The 22,578-nt window shown below is 54.7% G+C and overlaps 2 protein-coding genes across 3 annotated transcripts in view; one reads left to right on the forward strand and one right to left on the reverse strand.

The window, feature by feature from the left end:
* Window positions 1–3,620: 3,620 nt before the first annotated feature.
* Window positions 3,621–11,488, reverse strand: LOC140903215 (zona pellucida sperm-binding protein 4-like). Its single transcript, XM_073324148.1, has 12 exons — window positions 11,305–11,488; window positions 10,272–10,393; window positions 9,078–9,162; window positions 8,533–8,688; window positions 7,985–8,172; window positions 7,074–7,171; window positions 6,630–6,757; window positions 5,868–6,057; window positions 5,640–5,787; window positions 5,037–5,124; window positions 4,348–4,464; window positions 3,621–3,775 (listed from the first exon to the last, which is right to left on the reverse strand). The coding sequence occupies exons 1-12, from the start codon at window positions 11,486–11,488 to the stop codon at window positions 3,621–3,623; spliced, it is 1,659 nt and encodes a 552-aa protein (XP_073180249.1).
* Window positions 11,489–18,639: 7,151 nt separating this feature from the next.
* MAP1S (microtubule associated protein 1S) overlaps window positions 18,640–22,578 on the forward strand; it is a 30,117-nt gene continuing 26,178 nt past the window's right edge. For both annotated transcript variants that reach the window (XR_012156189.1, XM_073324175.1), the window contains exon 1: window positions 18,640–18,819. Coding sequence is in view for 1 of the 2 variants with exons in the window: in XM_073324175.1 (XP_073180276.1) it covers window positions 18,666–18,819 (154 nt within the window). In the remaining variant the exon portion in view is untranslated. The remainder of the gene's footprint in view (window positions 18,820–22,578) is intronic.

The following is a 22,578-nucleotide window of genomic DNA, read 5'->3' on the forward strand; positions in this document are numbered from 1 at the left end:
CAACCTCCCAGGGCTTCAGGGGACCCTGTTCCTGCTCTGAAGGATTCCCTGTCCTCCCGGGCCTGCTCTACACAGAGTTTGTACCAGTGGAAGCGTATCGGTCAGGGTAAAACCAACAGTTCTAGCAGAGACAAGGTGGGGCCGACCCAGCATACAACGTAGACCTTGTTCCCGTAAAGGTCTACAGGTACAAGCCCCACTTCCACCCTGGGGTGTCTACAAACGGCACCAAAGCAGGACAGCGTGTATTTAAACCAGCCCCAGGGGCACTGCTTCACGTTGTCAGCCCTGGAGGCACGGTGAGGAGCTTTTCAGAGGCATTGACTCACAGTGGGCCCATAATACCTACATGCCCCTTGAAAGCTTCTGTCTAGCTCTTCCTAGGTCAGCTGGTATTTACAGCAGTACCTCCTACAGGGACTGCTCAGGATCAGGGCCTTGTTGGCCAGGGCAAACCCTGCCACAGGTCCGGCCTGTGGAGAATTTCCAAGTGACCCCTGCAGGATGGGGAGGATCTAGCCCCATCAACACAGGGCTGCGTGTCCAGTCAGACTCCAGCCACACGCTGGGAAACACCGTGAGAGGAACAGGGAGCTTGGCAGAACCTAGCCTGGGAGGGGAGCGGGGGCAACAAACAGGGTTCAGACCCAGAGCGGCCTCCAGCCAGCTGGCTTTGGGGGGAGTGTAGGCCCTGGCAGTATACACCCCACAGCGGCTGGCACAGACCTGCCCTGCTCAGTGGCTAGGCACCAGCTGGTCTGGACAGCCGGAGGAGGAAATGCTAATGATCCTCTCTCCCCCCAGGCTCTCTGCAACTCGTTAGGGATCTGCCACTTTGAGAGGCAGGGGACCCTGCCCTCACCAGCTGTGTTCCATTACAGAGGGAAGATTCCACACAAATACCAGATGCACAGGGCCAGCCTCCTGCTCCGGCCCTAGGCTATTAGATTGGGCTCAGGAGAAGGAAGGTTCTCTCTCCCCTGCCTCGCTCCTGAGCCCCAAGATGGGGTTCAGAATCAGCACCAGCAGCAAAGGGTATTCACGCTAAAGAAAAATCCCCACACTGCTCCTGTGGGAATGTCACATCAGCCTTCAGGCCTCTCTGGGAGCAGCCATTTCTGGCCATCTTCTCCTCCCTCTTCAGCCCAGGCCCTGCTGTCTGGCATACCCCAAGAGGACCCAGCACACCCCACGGTGGTTGTTAGCCCTAGAGGGGAAAGGGTGTTTCCTCACACTGGCATGACACAGCTGACCTAATCCCCCCCAGGGGAAGAAACAAACCTGCTCTTGTGCCATGCAGGTCAGTTGCTGCAGTTCTCTGTCATGTGACATACAGCAGCTGAGCTGTGTGCGTTAGATGGGGCAGGAGCCAGAGTCCCACCACAGCAGAAACCCCACAGCCTGCAGCAGCTGGTGGGGTGAGAGACTAGGTCACGCTGGTCCTGAGACTCTTACAACGCATAGCAACTGGAGCCCTGTCCCCAGGAGCACGTGGCCTGTGGAATGGGCAGACCCCTGCCCAACTAGTACTTTGCCCCCCACAGTAACAGGGGGCTACCCATGAGCCTTTGCCTCCCCCAGTGTTAATGTAGCACCCTCAAGGCTCAACCGGCTCCCATGTAGCCAGAGACACCACTGATTACCTGCCCCTTACCAGCCTCTGCTGCCACCCCCTGCAAGCTGTTTGTTGCAGGCCAAGTGGGGTATTGGCCCTAGGCCAGGGTTACTTGAGCAGCCTAGCCCTGGTGTAAGGAAGGGGAATTGCTCCCCCCTCCCTTTAAAATTAAATATAGTTGCTGTTTTACTGCACAATGCCTCAGCTGAAAAAAGAACATACTTGCTAAAGGTTGAGCTGTGCAAAATGGTACAGAGTCCTTCAGTACCAGTAGAATAGACATGATTTGTTAAACTATGCAAACTATTTTATGGTCCTATAAGGCAGGAAACTAGAGAATGATTAGAGGGCAAATATTAAAAACACAACTTCCTTTGCCTAAACTGCTTCTGTGGACCCAGAACTACAGCCATGGATAGCCCAACACTGATACAAAAAATTCAGCATGCTTTTTTGCTGACACTGAAGCTGACAGTTCAGCAATCTTGAAAGGGATCAGTTCCCTGATAAGTTTAGCCCCCATCTACCACTGGGATCTGGCCCTGATAAATAACAGGAATTTCTTGAAGGTCAATGGTCCATAATGGTAAAGTTATTCTACATGATCTGCTCAACTTGGTTTCCAATTCTAGTTAGGCTATTTTTAAAATCATACAGCATGAGCACAAAAGCACCACCCATGCATACAAGAGACTCCTAATGTGATCTAGAGGACAGATGCATCTTAGAACCAGCCCAAAGAGACTCCCTCTTGGACCTGCTCCCCTTCCTCTCAGCCCAGCAGTGGATTACCTGGGTGCCCTGGCTCAAGCACGAGCTGTGGGAGTGACTTGGCACCATGTTGTCCAATTGTATAGGCAAGGCTTCAGCCAGACTTCCCCTGTAGCCAGTTCTTAATCACTGTGCTACACCCAGCCAAGGCACTGCAGTGCTGTATGGGAAACCCACTGCAGCTGGGGCAGCACATGCTTGATCCTCTACCATCCCTGCAGCTACTCCAGTGAATTGGAAAGGTGATTGACTTCCCCCTTCCCAGGGACAGGGATGGCCCCAGCTGCCACCAGGAGCTTAGAGGTAAATTGTACTACAGGTTGCCTTGTGGCAGGGTGGAGTTACCACCACAAACCCTCTGCACAAGGGTCTCTCTTTTGGTAGAAACACCCTTTCCCTGGACTGGGCCCCAGCATAGACCCATAGCTGAGAGGCCAGAGCACACATCCCCTCCACCCCATAGGGAGGGACAGAGTCCACTTGTTCCAATAGTGGCAATCACAACAGCAGAATGTGGCTCAGAGCAGTAAGACCAGCCCCATGCCTGCTGGGTCTTGGGCCTAGTGTTTTCCCTGCCAGCAGGAAGAGCTGGACAAATTGGAGTTGGTCCCTGACTCTACCAGCACAGCAGCCCCTGTTTGCCTTCCTGTAGGTGGAGGGTTTAATTTCTACCAGAGTGCCCTGGCCATTAACCTTCCCCATGTAACAGCTGATTAGTGTGTTCTATGGAGGGAAGACATGTCCTGAGGGCACCAGGCCAAGGCTGTCTAGCTGGTTGCAGACACCAGCATGCAGGAATCTGGTCCCAGCTCTGCCACCCTCCAAGCTGCCAGGCACAGGGGGGCCTGCTGAGCCCAGGGAGCTGGAGATTCAGCAGCAGAGCTCTGGAACCAGCCACTTTAGCAGGCAAGACCTTGACAAGATGCCACCCTTCTCTCCCTATGGGTCTTTGCTTTCTTGTGCAGGGCATTTGCCTCCCTTAATCACTAGCTGCTACCAGCCCTATAGGTCCCTCTCTGCACCACTCCCCTCATCAGCAAGGCCTGCACCCTTGAGCTGCCTCTTGGTGTGATGAGCCAGGACTGCCCAGTGCTATGGGTCCCCAGTGCCTCGATTCCCTCTGGATTCTGTGCTTCTCACCCTCCCCAGTGCACAATGGCAGACCCACACTGCAGAGCAGACTCTGCACCATCAGTAATGACAGGAGGCTTCACTCACTTGATTGGTTTATTCCTTAGGCACTTGCAGTCCCCCTGGCATGTCCCCACCTGCCCCAGTGCTTCCTCAGGCCCAGAGCCACCACAACAGCAACCGAGAGAGCAGCAACAGCCCCTGCCAGGGACACCAGCACCTCTCCCCACTCCACCAGGGGCCTGAGTCCATGGGAACCTGTGGAGGGAGGAGCAAGGACACAGCAAGCCAGACATCAGTGCTCAGGTGGTCACTGCCAGATCCCACCCTAGTCCTCCCCCCTGCCCTGCAGGGGCCTCACCCCCCACAGCCCCCTTCCATTCCACACTAGGCCTGCCAAGGCTTGGCAGAGCTCAGCCAAAGGAGGTGCACTGGCTTTGAGGGGCTCCCTCAGATAGTCTCCAGGGCAGGGGTGACTGGCTGCTCAGGAGCTGCTGAAGTGTGAAGTGGCTTTACACTAGGCCCTGACTGGAAGTGAGGGGCTCTTCACATCTCTGGTCAGGTTTAAGCACTGCCTCATGGTGCCACCAGCAGCCTGGGGGCGGTTTTGTGCCTCCTCCCTGGCTCAGCTGCCTCACCACTGGATGGAGGGAGGGACAAGCCTCTCCTTCCACTGATCCTCAACACCCACCCTCCAGGAGAGGGGACCTGAGAGGTTCTGAACTGGCCCCCCATTCCCAGAATACTCAACCCCCCAGTTTAATGAACACCCACCCATGAGGCAGGTGGGTGCCATGGTCCCATTTCACCCCCAGGGCCTGCTCCATTACCTTCCTGGGCAAGGTCATCCTCTGCTTCTTGGCCAGCCTGGAAGTCCACAGGCCCCTCAGCTGTCACCAGGCTCAGGGGCTCCTCCCCCCAGGCTTGGCTCTGGGAGGCTCTTCTCACTAGGAGAGAGGAAAGTGAGAATACAGTTCTCTTCCCAGCTCCTGAAGAGGCAATCCCCCAACCCCATATGGACTAGGGCTTTGCAGGCTGTCTCCAGTGCAAGGCCTGTGGCCCAGTTCCAGTCCCCATGGGAAAGTCCAGATGACACTCAGGTGCCCAGGGTCACTGCTGAGGGAGAGGCTCAATAGAAGCGGTCATTGTGCACACAGGCAGGGAAGGGGAGATCCATGGTCTCACTTCAAGCCCCCGGCTAGTGCCTGGGTACCTTGCTAGAGGCCTATGACCAATCTGCAGGGGGGGGGTGTCTTAGGTGCCCTCCCAACAGGGTCATATCCCCTGAAGGGGTAACCTGCAGGAGGCCTGAAGGTGGCTTCAATCTAGCCAAGCCTTCATGCCCTGTGTATCCCTAGAGTGGAGACCTTCCTGCCATGGCCTGTCTTAACCAGCACCCCATGGGTCTGGGGCGCTGGGTTCTAGAGCTGGCACTTGCCAAGGAGGGTGAATGGGAAAGACCCAAGGGTCTCAGGCCGGTTGAGAGCCAGAGGCAGATGCCAAGGAGGAACAGACTTACTTCTCCCCTGCAGGTTTGTGGGGCATTGGACTGCACAGTGTTCCAGTCCAGAGGGCATGCAGGCAGAGGCACTGCAGTGGAAATACACCTGGAAGCAGAGAGAATTCATGCTTGGCAAGGAAGAACTAAGGGGACCTGCACCAGAGGGTCACTGCCTCCCTCTACCCTAAGATTGCTTCCAGCTCTTGTGAAAGCCAGAGAGGGACATCACCAGCCAGTTACAGCAATGGGATTCTTTGCCTCCTGCAGAGCCATTAAGAGCAGAAACTTAGTTTGCCATGTGGCTACACAGGCATGATCCAGCATGGGGCTTTGCAGCCTAAGGCCATGAGAATGGCAACAGGGTCATGATTGCCCCTGACACTGGATGGTGTTTGCTTTAGGCCAGGTAAGCTAGTGCTGGTCACTCGAGGCTACACAGTAGCTTAGAATCTGTCCACTCAGGTGCTCCCCACCCAAGCTATCAGGAGAGGGGCAGAATTGCCTTGGGAGGTTGCAAAGCAGCTTCAGGTCCGTCTCAGCTGCATTTGCAGGAGGATCCCTGACCTACTGGCTTGGCCACGGGAAGTCTCAAGACTAGTCCTCTGGGGAGTGGGACCATACCGGGCCTGAGAGCGCTCGCTGGGAGGTGATGTCCACGAAGGTGAAAGTGCTGACAATGAAGCGCTGATGGTGAGATGGGAACTGCAGCCCTGAGGCCTCGCCCACAGGCACCAGCTGGGTCTGGTAGTTGTCACCTTCATAAGGGCACCTAGAAGGGGCCAAGCAATGATGGTTGAGGCTTCTCACCTGGCAGAAGATTGCCCCGCTCCCATCCCCACCCAGACTCACCCATCTACAAGGATCAGCCACTCTGGCTGCTGCAGGGGGTTGGTGCTTGGGGTGGCCCAGCACTGATGCAGGACCAGAACCAGGCTTGGGTCCATTCTCTGGAGGATGCGGACCTCCACATACACTGGGTCCCGGAGAAGCTTCACCACTGGGTACTCACGGTCTGTGTAGTAGGTGCTGTAATGCTCATCTGCAGCAAGAATGAAATGAGATGACCAAGTTCTGCCCTGACCCTTGGCAGGATCACTGATTTCATGGGGTACTTTGCAAGGCAAGTACTGGGGCAGAATCACCCACTTCCCCCTGGTTCCTATTCACTCTAGGAGGATGGGGTGAGGCTTTTGTCTCCTGGTGACCAGGTCCCACTGGTATAGTATCAGAGCCATGATCAGCAAGGGCAGTTGTGCCCTGGGACCCAGCTGGGACACCACAGGAGGCAGACCAGGAAAGTCATTTCAGACAGCAGTGATCTCCCTGAAGGGCCAGAGGCCAGTGCAGCCATGCTGAGAGACCACCCAGGCTAGGTCATGGCCAAGCCAAGCTTCCTTCCCTCCCAGTGGGAACCAGCTGCTCTAGGAGCAGAGTCACCCCCACCATCCAGGTAAGTGGCACCCCCCCCCCCCACTCCCAAGGAGCAGTGATTCAAGTCTTGAGTGCCACACAGCAGCCCAAGGCTCTGGAGATAGCCAGGCATGGAAGTGGGCCAGACATGTCAACATTTCAGAAGCATCTCAAGTGCTTGGCAGGCCTGTATGCAGTCACCTGTAGCAATCCTCATCTCCAAGGCCAGGGGTCCCTGCCCAACTGCAGGCAGGGGTGGAGGAAGGGTGGAGACCATGATGTTCACAGGGAGGAAGTCCTCAGCTGAGTAGCTGCAGCGGATGGTCAGCCTGGGTGGGGAAAGGCCAGACAGCTGGTCACCTCTGGACTCCCCAGAGAGCATACTCAGATGCCAGGGGGAGACCTGAGACTTCAGTGAATGGCTAGTGCCTCCCCCCTTTAATTCCAGGGGATCAGGTGGCCTCCCCTAGCAGGAGGGGATATAGGCAGGGAGCTCAGCAGTGGGCTGACAGAGCCAGTGCATATCCCCTAGCTCTCCCTGGCAGGGGAGGTGCCCCCCTAGGAGAGGGACCCAAACACTGCTTGGCTGACATGCCCCCCCCCCCATTTCCAGCAGAGGCCTCCAAGCTTTGCCAGGCCTGTTACCTGAAGGTGCTGTCCCGAGTGATTGAGCCAGAATGGGATGTGAGCACTTTGCGGTCTGCTACCAGCTCATTCTCATACACCCTCTGGTCACCAGATGCCTACACAGGGGGAGAAGAGAGGCTGGAGGCACCAGAAAGGCCTTCACATGTGAATTCTCCCTTACACAAGAACTCAGCAGCTCCCATGGGGTCAGCAGCTTAGCCCCCACAGACAATAGGTCTGAGATCTAATGGCCCAGGCTACACCCCTCCCTGCCCCACCATGCTTTTGCAGGAGTCGTGTCCTGTGAGGATTGACTGGAGCCAATCTGCATAGGAGAGATCCAGCCCAGCTTTACTTGGCTCAAGTTCAAGTCAACCAGAAACCAGTCAATATGCTAGTCCCCACCCCCTTCCAGGACAAGCACACCCCCCAGTGTTCACTAACCCACTAGACTTCCAGCTACACTGAACAGGCTGGTTTCATGGCCAGTCTGTAGCTGACACCAGAGACACTAAGGTTGTTCCATGTAGGGACCCAGGAAGATCAATGGGTGCCATGTTCCCCCCTTTTCCTGCCCATGGGTCCCCTTTAGCTCCAAAGCTATTTGGCCTTTCTTCACCACAAGCATTAGCAGCCACTGGGGAGCAGGGTTGATAGGCTGCTTGTGCATCACCACAACTCCACTTCAGAGTTGTAGGGCCCAAACCTTAGGAGACCACCCATAAGCAGAGGCTGTAGGCTCAGAACCCCAGGCTGCAAGGGACAAATCTGATGGTCTCAGGACACATCAAATACAGCCTCATGATGACTGTTAGTGACCCCCCCCCCCATAACCTCAAGGACAATCAGCTGTCATCAGAGAGTGATGAGAGTTCATGAAGTGCCTTGCCCAGCGGAGGGTGGACTGACCAACAGGTGCCCTCCTTTACCTGGACAGTGGTCCCACAGGCCGAGAGTGGGAAGCGGTACACAACAAAGTCTTCATTCCTAGACACCGGGGCACATCTGCTGCCGTGAGCGCTGACCAGGTGCACGGAGCTCAGGTCCAGGGGTGGTGTGGTCACATCCCTTGAGATTGCAACTGAGAACTGGCCATCTGGGGTGCACTGCGCGGTCACTGGGGGAGAGCCACACAGCCTCTCAGCAGGGAGCTGCAGCCTCTGCTGGAGCCATTTGCCTGGGGACTCCCCCAAAAACTCCAGGCTAGCACCCCAGTGAAGCAGGAGTCTCTAGACACAGTGGAGGAGTTGACTTGCTAGAACTAGTCCTGCCCCCAACAGTCACTGGGATGAGAGAGTGACAGGACAGGCCTGAGTGCAAAGGGACAGGAACGCCATCACTGGGTCCTAAAGCCTACCAAGGCCCTTGGGTGGCCCTAGGCCCCAACTGGGTTCTTCCCCCCGGACACACCCTCCAGTATCGGTCTGCTGCGGAGATCCCCAGCAGGTCCCTCGGGCAGAGGAAAGCCCCCGCTCACCCTTGTCGCCATAGTAGCAGGGAGTCAGCCTGTCACCGGGCTGGTAGCAGCAGCCGAGCGCTTCGCAGTCGCCTCGTGTGATGGGTGGGGCAGCGCACGGCAGCCTAGCCGAGGCCTGGATGGCAGAGCACATGCTAGGGCTCGGGGCATCCCGGGCTAGGGAGAGAGGCAAAGACAGTGCTTGCTCAGACAGCTGCCCTCCCCACAAACCACCAGACCCTGTCCATGGGCAGAGGAAGCCCCACGGGGTGGCTGAGAGAGGCCTGGCCTCCTCCTGCAGCACCACAGGCTGGAACTCCTGCTTCTCTTCAGCCATGCAGGAGAGGTTTGTCAGTGCCTGGACCCCCAGTTATCCACCCCAAAGGATGGACCAGGAGACAACAGCATCTCCCATGGCCCAGTCCCTCCTCAGGGAGGTGGCTAACTCCTGGCAGCTGGTACAGGATGCCCAGAGACAAGGCCTCCTGCCACACCAAGTAGTATCCTTCAGGAAGATCCCAGCAATGGTGCAGTCCCATCCCTGGCCAAGGCATGGGTGCCCTTACCTAGAAGGTGGTTTGGGCACCTCAGCTCCTCCTTGTAGGAAGCCACAGGGCCTTCGATCTGGACTGTCATCACAAAGCTGCCATCCTAGGCAGGAAGCAGAGGATGAACCATCACTGTGGTGTAAGTATTCAGAGTCCCTCCCCAGCACCATGTGCTCAAGGAGAGCCAGGAGCATGAATGATTTAGGGGGACAGCAGGATTTACAGGCAGCCCAACCTATCCCCTGGGTGGGCACATGGGCCCACAAGTCTCACCAGGGCTGCAGGCAGCCGACATGAGCCGGCAGCTGCTAAGCAAACACTAAAGGAGGTTTCAGTTTCAGGGGAGGGAGTATGGCAAAGCCAAGATCATCCGCCCCAGCCTTGACACTCTGCCTTTGGTACCACGGCTCCTCAAGGGGAGAGGATTGGCATTGCCGTGTCACTGACCCTAGCACCAGTTGGCCTGGAGGGGTTTAGCATCTCAGTGGCAGATCAGACAAGAAACCAAGATTTGACTTTCACACCCTGACCTAGCTGCTAGGCCAGGCCACTCCCCCACACAGGCAGGTGCTGAGCCATGGTCTAACCAAGAGACAGAGCCAGCTTTATGGGGAGAGAAGCAACAAGGGGGAGATTTCAGGCCTTCCAGTACAGACTGGGGTCCTCCTCCCCGCATTGCTGCAGCCAAGCTCTCCCTCTGAGTGGGGGACTCCACCCTCTGAGCTGGGCCAGCAGAGGGATTGCTGGCCAGAGCAGCAGATCCAAGGGCAAGACAAGCCAGCTGCAATGACATCACACTGGAAGCAGAGAGATCACTAGCTCCCAGCTCCAGGGATGGAAGCCAGGCCAGTGTAAGTGTTTCCAAGGAAGGGGTGGGGGAAGGAGAGTAGCGTGAACACATATCAAGTCCCCCCAGCTAGTAACACTGCATGTTCACAGCACTGGCCAGCCTAGGCTCTCAGGACACTGTGTGGACACCAGCCAAGCCTCAGCCTTCCTGAAGCTCAGGAGCAGGCTTGGGCATGTGAAGAGACTTGCCCCATATAGGAAGTTAGTGGCAGGATTAGCACTCAGGTCTCCCAATTCCCAGTTCTGTGCACTAGTGGTTAGGCCCTTGCAGACAGATCCAACCATGGTCTCCTCACACTCCCCCTTCATAAGCACTGCTACCCATCCCATTCACACCAGGGAGGTTCCCAGACAGGGCCTTACTCTCTCGTTGACATAACATCCAGCATAGGACGCTTCAACCACCACAGAGCTATTGGCTTGCTGCTCGACACGCGTCCCACAGGCAGGGTTGCTCTGCAGAACATGGGGCCTGCCTTCTGCATCTGGAGGCCAAGAGGATCATCAGACAAAGCACCTTCAGCCCTGTTCCTCCTAGTCCCAAATCCACTGCCCCCCATTGCCAGACCCTGAGCAGGGAGGCTCTGCAGAGGAGTCACACCGGCCTTGAGGAGCCACTGACCCCTCCCTTCCACTACCACTTGACCTTAACTGGTCATGCCTCAAAGGTCATGAGTGTGGTTGGGGAGGGGATGGAGTAGGAGCCTTCCTTACAGGGAACAGGAGTTTGTTCAGAGACAGGCCAATGCCATGGGCTAGCCCATGTGGTTTAGGGCTAGTTTCACTCCATTTGGCCTCACAAAGGCCACTCCCTCACACCACCTCAGCATCCATCCTCCATATTCAGGAAGGAGGAGTTCCCACCCCCCTACAGCTGTAGCCAAGGAGTAATATTAGCCAACTCAAGTCATTCAGCATCCAATGCACCTCACCCCAGAGCCAGGTCTCCAGCAGACACAGGGGATGGATCACCAGATGATCCCCTGGTGTATTCATTCCCTCCAGGGCACCTGGCATTGGCCACTATTGCCAGACAGGATACTGGGCTAGATGGACCACTGGTCTGACCATTATGTTCTTATGCATTACTGGCTTCGTTAGTGCACCAGCAGTCAGGTGTTTTAGCCCCCTTTGGGCACTTGCCAGTTTCTGCAAAGTAACTGAGCCAATTACTCCCAAGGCATTCCCTGGTCTAGCAACTAGAATCTTTGGAGACAGTCAATAAGTATTACATTTGTACCCTCAGTGGAGGCAAGCAGAGGAACACCCCAGGAAGTTACTCATAATCAAAGACCCCACAGCACCATCTCAGCTTTACCTGCTAGGGGAAACTTCCTCCCAGAATCCCAGCAACACCTTAGAGAGACTAAAGGATTTTAAGCTTTGTTCAACTTACCCAGAGCTCTCAGCACAAGGGGAGCTATCTCAGTCTGGTTTGGGAGCAGGGTGAATACCAAGCTTCTCTGCCCACAGGTCAGCCGGCTAATATTCCAAAGAACCCCCCCATTCCTAAAGCCACCCTGAGCTCCCCCAATCAGAAAAAAGAGGCCACAAAAGAGCCAAAACATCATGTTATCCATCAGCCTCACTTCACAAACTAGCCCACCTATGCAGCTACTCACTGCTTTCCAAGCTATTAGCACAGGTCTTATACCTTTCAAGGAGCTCTGATTGGCCAGCACTGAGGTCTAAATTCCCATATGGACCAGGTGTGACTCCAGCTGGCCAGCAGTCAGTTTACACCTTCCAATTGGCCTTGATTTGAAACTCACTGTACTTGCTCCAAATGGATCAAAACCATCCCACACCCCTTCTAAAGTGTTTTATTGATTCTTTCTCATCCCCAAGCCCTTGTTAAGACCCGTACAGGTTTTGCTAATTCAAAAGGAAACATTTAAAAAGGGAAATAAAGTGTTTGAAGGCTGAAGAGGTACTTAGCGGGTGAGGGGCTATTTATTGGCTGGAAAAAAAAAAACAACAAGTGTGGAAAGGGAAGAAAGCCAGATTGCTTTGGAGATTGAGAACTCCTTTAGTCAGATGACTATAAAGTGCTAGGAGGTTTTATTATTTATAGAGGGGTAAACTGAGCCCCAATCTTATCTCTCCCTCCCTCCCATGGGAGACGTATCTGTGCAAATTAATCCAATTGCAGCTTCCCCAGGCCTAGCCTCTCCTTCCCCCACAGGATCACTTTTCTCCTCTCATCCTGTTCCCCCTCAGGTTACGTCTGCATTGCAATCCAGGGGGGTGACTGCAGCACACGTAGGTGTACCCCAGCTAGCTCGGGGACGGGAGCAGCAAAGCCATGTGGCATAGGCTGTCCAAGCCTGCCTGGGTCCCTGGGTTCTTACTCAGGGGGCTAGCCTGTGCTGAGACCCCTGCTGCTGCAGCTTTGCTGCTGTTGGTACCCATGCTAGCTAGATCAAAGCTGGCTCTGGTCTGTGGAGACATGCCCTCCGTGGGCCCCACGCTTTGCCCCTCCCTGCACGTGTGCCTGCGTCTCGCCACACCCCCGTGGTGGTGATGGCATTAGCCCAGGCCTGACTTTGCAATGGGCTCACGCGCCAGTTCCTCTACCGGGCCCCCCTCTGCTCCCCTAGGGGACAGAAACCTCCCTCCTTTGCCAGGTGCTCCCAGGAAAGTGCGACTTACGAAGGACCTGGGCCTCTCGGCCTGCCAGGCCAGCCTGGCCCAGCTTGTGAGGGGAACATCACCGAGGCACCGCTGATCCCATTCAGCGGGTCGCGACTGAAATGATCTCGGCTCCTTGGCACAGCTGGGATTTTGTCAAGTCAGTCCCCCCCCCAACCCCACACCCTGCAAAGAGCAGACACAGACAGACAGCCGGCAAAGAGCCAGGGGGAGGGCAAAGGGAAAGACACGAGGTCTGCTATGGGCAGATACACGTGGCTGGTTGTAGACTGGCACCTTCTCCGGGGCAGGCAGGGGCACCTGTATTCCTGGCCATTTGGGCCAGGCTGGAGGGCAGGTCAGCTTGACAGGCTCAGCAGGGCTTGGCCAGCAGGAGCCTCCTGCAGGACGGCAGGGGCCCATCACCCGAACCTGACAGACCCCAGGGCTTGCAACTCAGGTGGTTTGGCAGCAATGTGGCCTATTGGCCAGAGCCCTGGGCTGGGGCACTAGAGATGTCAGTTCTATTCCTAGCTGTGACCTGCTGGATGACCTAGGGCAAGTTACTTCTGCTCTCTGTGCCTCAGTTTCCCAGTCTGTAAAATGGTGGTTGACCTGCTTCGTAAAGCTCTTTGAGATGAAAGGATGAAATGTGCTGGATGAGATCTGGGTGCTATGGTGACTAGACCCACACTGCAGAGCAGCAAATAAGAAAAAGGAGAGACACCAACATACAAAGTGAAAAAGGCAACTCTTGCTGGGGATTCCTTTATATCCCTTCTTTACCCATGGGTCACATCAGCCACCATGGCAACGATGGAAGGTTCTCACGCCAACTTCTCGTGAGCATCAGGGCCTTGACTTGCCTGGAAAACAGGCATGTTTCCTATAGGCTGGGCCAGACCTGCCAGAGCTGCTCAAAAATGTTTTTTTTTCCCCTGTAAAAATTTCAATTTTTTGGTGAAAATTTAAAAACTGAAAAATTCGGCCAAAACTCAAAATCTTGGAAAGGAGAGGCATCATGGGACTCCATGGCCATGGTGCATTGTGGGAGATGCAGTGCAGTCAGGGAGCCCGGCCCATAGAGGAAAATGGGGATGTGGAGTAATTGAACTACAGTTCTCAGGAGGCATTGCAGCAGCATAGCCAAACTGAAATATTTTGGTTGTCAGGTGTTTGGAGGGTTTTTTTCTTTTTTCGTGAAAAATCAAAATTATCTGTAGAAAACAGGCACTTGTTCGGAAAAAGTGTGTGGTGGAAAACCCAATTTTTCAAAAAGGAGGAGTCCGGTGGCACTTTAAAGACTAACAGATTTGTTTGGGCATAAACTTTTGTGGGTAAAAACCCCACTTCTCCAGATGCACGGGGTGCATTTTTCAAAGTTTTGATGGAAAGTGTTCAACCAGCCATAACCTCCACCTCAGCAGTAGCCCACCTGTGCTCCCAGCAGACAGTGTCCCAGTTCTCCAGCAGGAGCTCCCACCATGAGTCTTCTTCAAGGGAAAAAGACCTTCCCATAATTCCAAGGCAATCGTCTATAGCCCTGAAACCACTACAGGCTCCATCCCGAAGGGGAGGTCCTTTGGCAGGCAGCTTCCCTTGTTATAACACCCCATCTTGGCACCTCAGGATTCAGCTATGTAAATCCATGCGGATTATGCATTTTATGCAAAGTTGCATACATTTAATGCCAGTAAAAATATACAGGGTTTTGCCTTGCTGATATGGTTCTGTCTCTGCTAATGATGTTGAGCTACATCCTAGGGTTAGCCGGTGTTTGACTCGTGCTGTGGGTTATACAGGTGCGGGGAAATGCCTAAAATCCACATCAGGAAACATTTTCATTCACTTCTGAAAGGAAGCAGTGGGGCCTATGGGTGAAAGCAGATGCTCTGCTGCAGGAGACCTGGGGGCCTATCCCATTCTGGGTGAACTTAGGCAAGTCACGTCCCTGCTCTGTGGCTCAGTTTTGTCATCTGTAAAATGGGAAGGATCAGACAGGGATAGAGCACCCCAAATTCCCTCTGCAGTTGGGCAGCTGAGTGAGTGTGTGTGTGGGCATGAGGGCATGTGTGTACTAGAGATCCAGTCTTGTGCTTCGTTTCTCAGTCAGATCAGCAGGTGCCAGCTGTCAGTTGTAATTTCCCAGTGAAGGGCTCTAGCATGCAGCGGTGAAATCAGTTTCACTTCAGCACAGACCTTTAGATGTTAGTTATGGACTGTAACTAGCTATAGCTTTTGTCTCCTCAGTTTCACTGCCCAGGGGCAACTTCCCTGGGTTAATGGCTACAAGTCCCTTCTCCCAGGTGCTAGATTTTAAAATAGAATTGCACAGAATGTGGCCAAGGTATCTCACAGAGGGGACTCACTTGGAACTGACTTTCCCAATGAATGCTCCGTCCATTTCCCCCAGCACCTTCCCTGTGCCATGGCTCCTCCCCAGAGTCAGATGTGGGAGTTTAACTCCACGGCCCATTTCATCCTCACCTCTCTGCTGAGCCTGCCATCAGAGGGCCGTGTGTCATGGGTGCCCACCTGGACCAAGACCCACCTAACCCACAAAGAACCACTGGATGGTCACAAGTTTTGGCCACTGCCAGCTTGACCTTGGGAGTTGCAACTCTTCAAATGTCATCCTCTGGGACAAGGATGTCACGTTGTGACAACACCAGCATCATGACGTCACATTGGCCCCTGAAGGCCACATCTACGGTTTATATTCCAGCAGCACCTCCAGGCCCCTTCTGAACTCAAGGAGCAGTTGTGCTTGATGCTGGATATTCACATCGTGAGCGACGCTCCCTGTTAGTGCAAGAGACAAATCCCCATTGGGCAGCTGGGGAACGGAGACACAGAGCGGTTCAGCGGCTGGCCTGAGGACACACAGTCGGGGAGATGGCAGAAGCGGGAGTTGACCCCAGGTCTCGGGGCTCCCAAAGCAGAAGGCCACCCTCTCAAAACCAGAGGGGGCTGCATTAGCCCCAAAGGTATTTCAGTTCTGTGGGTGTGTTTCCGTGCAGTGTTTAATGGCTCCTGTGGTTAGGGCTGGGGCTATAGGATAACCAGATCCATACTGGGAGTGTATAACCTAATCCACCAATTGCCATGGGGCAGAAACCCACACAGGCTCCTAGCTGTGCACACGGGGGCGTCCCCCCAAGGAGAATGCACCAGAGCAGCAGCAGGTGTGGGGTAAGGTTTGATAACCCACTTTCAGCCCCGCTTCTGCAAACATGTTGTGGTTTGGGTGCCACTGGGAATGCAGAAGTGGCCAAGGAGCAGGTAACCTTTGAGAGCAGAGACTGACTTGCACCCCTAGCATGCGCACACGCACACGTGCGCACGCCGGTGGTTTTTTCAGACTGGCTTTTCTCCACCTTCCACACCCAGCAGAGCGTGGGGCTGGCTGCCAGCCGGGAAAGCTGTCTCCTGTCCTTGGCCAGCCTGTGCAGGGTGAGGATGCAAGATGCAAACTGGCCTGGGCATGGGAAGCAGGGCCAGCCTGGAGGGAGTGGCAGTTCAACTGTCCTGATTGCAAAAAGCCCAACGAGCAGAACATGGGGGAAGTGGCAGCCGCAGCTGTCTGCCTGTCCTGATGCCGCTGTCTAGTGCTCTGAGTAGGCAAAGGGGAATTATTAAGGAAGCCTAGGTTGCGTGTGAGGGTGGGTGCTCACCTGGGCTGCACACCCCTCCCGGGAGGAATGCACAGAGCCAGGTGGGGGAGCGTGCAGTTCCCAGGGCTGGGGCATCCTCGCCGGGCAACGTGATGACAGGGTGGGGGGAAGCTCACAACGGATGACCTTAGCTGTAGCTCCTTGAGCAGAGTCGTGGGAAGTCGAATGCTCCAACTTGCTTCCCAGAAAAGAGGCTGGCAGGGGAATCCACCCTCAACATAGCAAACTCCCACTCAGATGGTGCTCCCTTGGCCAGGCTGCAACCCCCAGCAGCGGAGGAGAAATAGTCACCCTCATGGAGTTGTGGCTGTAAACTTAGGCTGTAATGTATTATTATGAATGACGTGTGATTAATAAAGGGGGTAGTTTCGCTTGATGGGAATTTCATATCTTGTTAAACAGAAGGTGTTGAAAGGCCCTCTTTAAATGAAGGGTTGGTTGGGAGAATGTCAAGCCAAAACTTTTAATCTCTAGTCAGATTTTGAGTCTGTAAATATGGCTCTGTATTCAAGACTTACTCAATGCAAGTCTCTGAAGGGATGGTAGAGAAATCACTCCGCTTGTATGTTTTCTGGTTTCACTTGACTATGGGGCCGGCCTTGTGCAGCATGTCCCACTCCTTCCTCAGAAGTGGCTGCATTTTGGTGGGGCTGTGAGTAGACAGTCAGGATGCATGGGAATGAAAGATATTATGGGAAGGTCAGAGGTCATTAGGGATGGGCACAGTGGGGAGTACTGCTCTTTGCAAATGTCCCTGCCCCAATGCTCCCCCCACCCCCCCCAGCTCCCTGCTCTGACGCCCCCACTGCTCCCAACCCTGCGTTCACCTATTTGTAAGTACATTCGTACTTAAGTATTTAAAGTACTCTACGTGCTTGTACTTAAGTACTTTACATATTCTGTACTTAGTGCTTGTATTTCAATACATTCTAAAAGTACAGAAAGGATAACTTTCTTTTATCTTCGAGTACCTTTTCAAAATAGTTTTTGGAAACAATCACCTGCCTCCCCACTATCCCATATTCTGTTTGGCCCTTAGAACCTGGCTTGGGAGCTTCAGGCCCTGAGTTCTGGCTGCCAGGGCTTTTTTCTTGCTTGGTAGAAAACGTGAAGGCAGGATTTAGAAAACGGTTTCGGAATATTTTGGTCTGTGATACAGCTGTGACTAACAGAAGTACAAAGTCATTTGTTGCTGCTTCCGTATCCCAGACATTTTTAAAGTTGCGTTGGCTGCAGAATCAAGATTAGAGAAAAAATGTAAAGGACCTGGGTTTTTTAATAAGGTCTGGATTGTTGTGACAACCTACTGAAGCATAATGATCAAGCTACTGCATCCGAAGCTACCTAGCTGTAAGTAACAGAAAGGAAATTTATACATTTATTTACATTGGTAAGAGATTGTTTTCATTCTTATTCCGTGCTGCCTTGTGTAGATGAATAAAAAGTCATTGTTGCTCTTTTTCTTTCTCTTCCACTATGTGCTTTTATTGTTTACGTAGTTGTCCATATATTAACCAGACAATCGTAGGGAATACAGGAGTTGGAAATACTTGCACGTATACTTTTAAACACATAAATACTATCTCCACTGCATACTTGTACTCCTATGTACTTCTGTAATGCTGTACTTGGCATCTAGACTTAAGTGCTTTTTATCTGTACTTATGGCAACCCTGCGGGAGCAGCGCCGCTTCCTCCCCAGTTCCCAGCCCTGATACTCCCCCAAACTCCAGCCCTGATGCCCACCAGTCCCCAATGCCCCCCAGTCTCCTTAAGTCCTGATGCCTCCCAGCCCCAATGCCCCTTGATCTCCCAGTCCTGATACCACCAGCCCTGATGCCTCCCCAGCCCGGATGCCCCCACCTCCGATACCCCCAGGCCGGATGCCCCAGGCCGGATGCCCCCACCTCCAATACCCCCAGCCCCGATGCCCCCACCTCTGATGCCCCCAGGCCAGATACCCCCATCCCCGATACCTCCAGGCCGAATGCCCCCACCTCCGATACCCCCAGGCCGGATGCCCCAGGCCGGATGCCCCCACCCCCAATACCCCCAGCCCCGATGCCCCCACCTCTGATACCCCCAGCCCTGATACCCCCAGGCCGGATGCCCCCCAGTGCTGATGCCCCATCCCCAATGTCCGAAACCCCGATACCCCCCCAACCCCAATACCCCCCAGGTCTCCCAAGTCCTGAAGCTCCCCAGCTCCCAATCTATGCTGCCCCCAGCCCCACCCCCTTTGGTCCCTGGTCTTTCCCCTCTGACACCCCCACCCCCATTGTCCCCTCCTAGTGCCCGGCCCCTTTAAGAGCCCCGCCCAGCCTGGCCCCTCTCCGTGCCCTCTGATTGGCCGGCGATGATATCAGCGGGGCGGGGCTTTCGCCGCGGCGACGTAAAAGCGGGGAGGGGCGGGGCCAGCCACCGCACGTCGTGCTGGAGCCCGGGCCGGAAGATGGCGGCGGCGGGAGCCGTGGAGCGCGCGAGCCGGGCGGGGGAGCCGCCGCCGCCGCCCCGCGGGCCCCGCCGCTACTCGCTGCTGGTGATCGTGGGCGGCGGCTGCCACCGGCCCGGCCTGCTGGGCGCCGTGCTGGCCGCGCTGGAGAGAGGTGAGCAGCGCCCCGCCCGGGCCCGCGCAGCGCCGAGCACCCCCGGCCGGGCGCCGCTGCAGCCCCCAGGCAGCACGGGCCGAGGTGCCGCGGGCCCCATTCATTGTCCTGCTTGTACCCAATGCACCTCCCGCCCCCGCTTTTCCGGGGCTCCCCTTGCACCGGTGCGCGCAGCTCCTGTGTCCAGGGCACCCCCCGCTTTCCCGGGGCTCCCCCGTGCGCCAGGGTATAAGGCCGCACTCGTGCACCATGCAGCGTTCCTCTGCTGCTCTTGTCCGCCTTGGTGCCCCATGCCCTAATTCCGCAGGGGCTCTCCCCTGGGGTGCTGTTTTATGCGCTGGTGGGTGGCCCTGCTTCCCACCCCCCTGAGCAGCGTGGCCCGGATCTTACGCTTGTCCTGCTGCATTTTGTGCTGTTCTGTGTGCATTGATGCACTGGGGCAATTCCCCCTTTGCATTTGGCTTACGTACTTGCAAGGTGCAGCACCCCCAGATGTAGCTGTGCCCTGTGTGTGGGTGTAGCGCCCCTCGATTCATTGCAGCACCTCGTCTCCTTTCCTTTCTTGCTGAGTTGCATGGTCGGGGGGGGGGCATTGATACTTCAGACTAGGTGGGGGGTAGGTATGCAAAATCCAGTTGTGGTGGTCTAGTGCAGCCCTCCTCTTCCCCCCTTCCTGCCCACCAGATTATTGCTTATGTTTAAAGGGAATCTCTCCTATGGGGGGGCAGTTCATGGTGCTTTTAACATGGGTGGGGGTGATAGCAGGTCTGTCCCCAACTGCGTGAATTCCTCACGCTTTTATTGCTTAGTGCATATGTATAATTCCATCCCATTTCCCCCTCTAGACTTTCACCTTGGCACCCTATGCATGGAGGCCTGTGGTGCTAAGCATAGCAGCAACAGACAAAGGTTGGGGGTTGCTTTGTTATCGCTGAGATGGGCTGGGACCTGTTTTCAACTCAAGAAATTAGAGCGGGGCGGGGGAGTATCAGACATGATGGATGGGGCAGCTGGCCTGCACTGGGCCTTGGGAGCTGTCTGCCTGGAGAAGCTTGTCTGGCATCGGGAAGTGATCTGGAGCTCTGGTCTGTCGGGTGTGTTCTGCTATAGTGGGCCAGCATGGATTGAGGAAACTGCCAACTGAAACTAGGAAGGGATGACTTGTAATTAAACCTGCTTCATGGCTTCCTCCAAGGACTTGCTGTGGATCTGCATTGACTGTTAACGAACCGGTGATTAAAACCTTCGCCTGGAACGGGATGTCAAGGAATTCCAGTCTTGGAACTGGCTGGCTGCTGGGGTTCTGCGTTCTTAGCATGGCACTGGCATAAACTGTGTTAATGCTAGGTTTCAGAGTAGCAGCCATGTTAGTCTGTATTTGCAAAAAGAAAAGGAGTACTAGTGGCACCTTAGAGACTAACAAATCTGTTTGAGCATAAGCTTTCGTGAGCTACAGCTCACTTCATTGGATCAATTATGCATTCCAATGAATGCATCCGATGAAGTGAGCTGTAGCTCACGAAAGCTCATGCTCAAATAAATTGGTTCGTCTCTAAGGTGCCACAAGTACTCCTTTTCTTTTTGTATTAAATGCTGGAGACTTGAGGTGCTGGGAGCAGGGTGAGAGTTAGTGTCTCCTTCTGCGGAAGGTGCTTTCAAGGCCAGGAAGGGGGCACAAATTTGGAAGTGATCTTTAAAAAAATATATGTATCTACCATGCATGAACTGAGGAAGCAGCCTGAGAAGGCCAAAACAGTTACGTTGAGCAAGGTTTGTGCAACTCTGCATCTTTTCCCCCCATCGCTTCTAATGCCCTAATCTTGCACCATCTCCCTTTGGTTGGAAGGATCGTTAACCGTTCTACAGACTTGGGGGATGGTGGGGGAATGAATCGGTATTTTTCCTCATTTGTTGGCTTGGTGGCTCATGCGATGGGCAAGAGGCCTGCCTGCTAAGCCGGTTTGTAAATCACTACTCAGGAGCCTGCTTTCCAGGGACTCGACATGATGGGAGTGAAACAGGCTGCTTCTCTGTAATCCCCGCACAGGGGCCTGGGGTTTGTGTTTTGTTGCTGAACTGGGGTTAGAATTCCTGAAGCATTATGGCCGCAGGGATCAAACCCACTCTCCTGGGGTGGGGAGAGGAGCCCAGTTGACTAGTGTGACTGGCCAGCGTGGGACAGGAATGAACAGATGGCTGCTGTACAAGGGCGTCTGGTAGCTGGGGAGGCAGAGCGCAGAGACTGTTGCTGGCTTTTGGAACACCGCTTCTAACGCAGCTGATGGCTGTACGTGCAGCGTCTTACAGAACAGCCCGGGAAGGCGGCTGCGCTCACAGCCGGAGGGAATGCTCTTCTGTCTGGCTGAGGCCGGCGCGGCTGAGTCACTCCTGCAAGGTGCGTGCCTCCAGGGGAAGCAAGCGTGCACCTGTCTTAAGAGGTGAATGTCAAGGAACCTGTAATGTGGTGGGAACATGAAGGCACGTCTTTGGTGCTGCCTTTAAAGATGCTCCTGACCCACCTCCGTTAACATCCCATATGAGGCAGGCATGTCCCAGCCAGACCTGCAGAGTGGCTCTGTCCTCCCCAGGGGCTGAGGAAGCTGTGAAGGGCTAGTGGGGGCGCATGGAGAGCCAAGACTGAACCCCAAAGCCTCAGGCAGTTATGTCTGCAAAGAAACCAACAGCATGTGATGTCTAAGGGAGCTTGAAGCAGCAGCTGAGGAGTGAGCTGCTCTGTGCATTTCACCTGGTGCTGACTCAAAGGGCCGTGGATGCTTAAAAATGGATGCCTGTAAGGAAGGGGGCAGAAGTCTAATTGTGAAGATTTCCACCAGCCCTTTGGGGCAGGGAGCGTGCAGCTATAAACCAAGGTTCATTGAACTCTCTGGGGAGGCTGCCCAAGGGGGAATATATATCTAAATATATATAGATGCAGTAAATGCAGATCCACAGTAAGCGGTTGGCTTCCTTTCCCTGAGGAGCTGCTTGGTGAGGGTCAGGAGTTCTGAGCCGTGGGATAAAGCTGTCTGTGGACAGCAGGGGGATCTGATCCTGGTGTCTTCGAGCTGACTCACCGTGAGTGTTCTAGAGCCAGTGACTGAAGGGAGTTGGGCTGTGACCCCTTCTGACCTTTCATTTTCAAACCTGAATTGGAGAAGGATGTTACTCAGCCGGGGCTGGGGGTCAGCTGGGGCGTTGGCATGTGTCACCGGTCCTGGCATCTAGGAAATGCGGCAAATGCCATAGATGCGCTGACTCTATGGGACTAATTAAGCCTATTCCAGAGCTTAATTATCCTTAGAGTTGAAGAGTCTTTCCTAATATCTAACCTACGTCTCCTTTGCTGCAGATGAAGCTCATTACTTCCCATCCTACCTTCAGTGGACGTGGCGCACAGTTGATCACCATCTTCTTTATAACAGCCCGTAGCTGTCTCCAGATATGTTATCAGGTCCCCCTTTGTCTGCGGGGCAGCCTACTGGGACCTAGTCTCCCCACCATGCTGCTCTGGGGGCCCTGGTCACCCTGCATCTGACCCACATCTCAGAACTGTCCAAATTGCCATGGGATCTTCCCCTGCTGGTGTCCTGTCCCCTACCCGAGTGGGAGCAACAGGGTTCAAAAAAGAGCGAGATAAATGCATGGCGGATCAGTCCATCAATGGCTGTTAGCCAAGCTTGGCAGGGATGGTGTCCCTAGCCTCTGTTGGCCAGAAACTGGGAGTGGGTGACTGGATGGATCACTTGATTCCCTGTTCTG

Source organism: Lepidochelys kempii, chromosome 25 (genome assembly GCF_965140265.1).
Source record: "Lepidochelys kempii isolate rLepKem1 chromosome 25, rLepKem1.hap2, whole genome shotgun sequence".
NCBI lineage: Eukaryota > Metazoa > Chordata > Testudines > Cheloniidae > Lepidochelys > Lepidochelys kempii.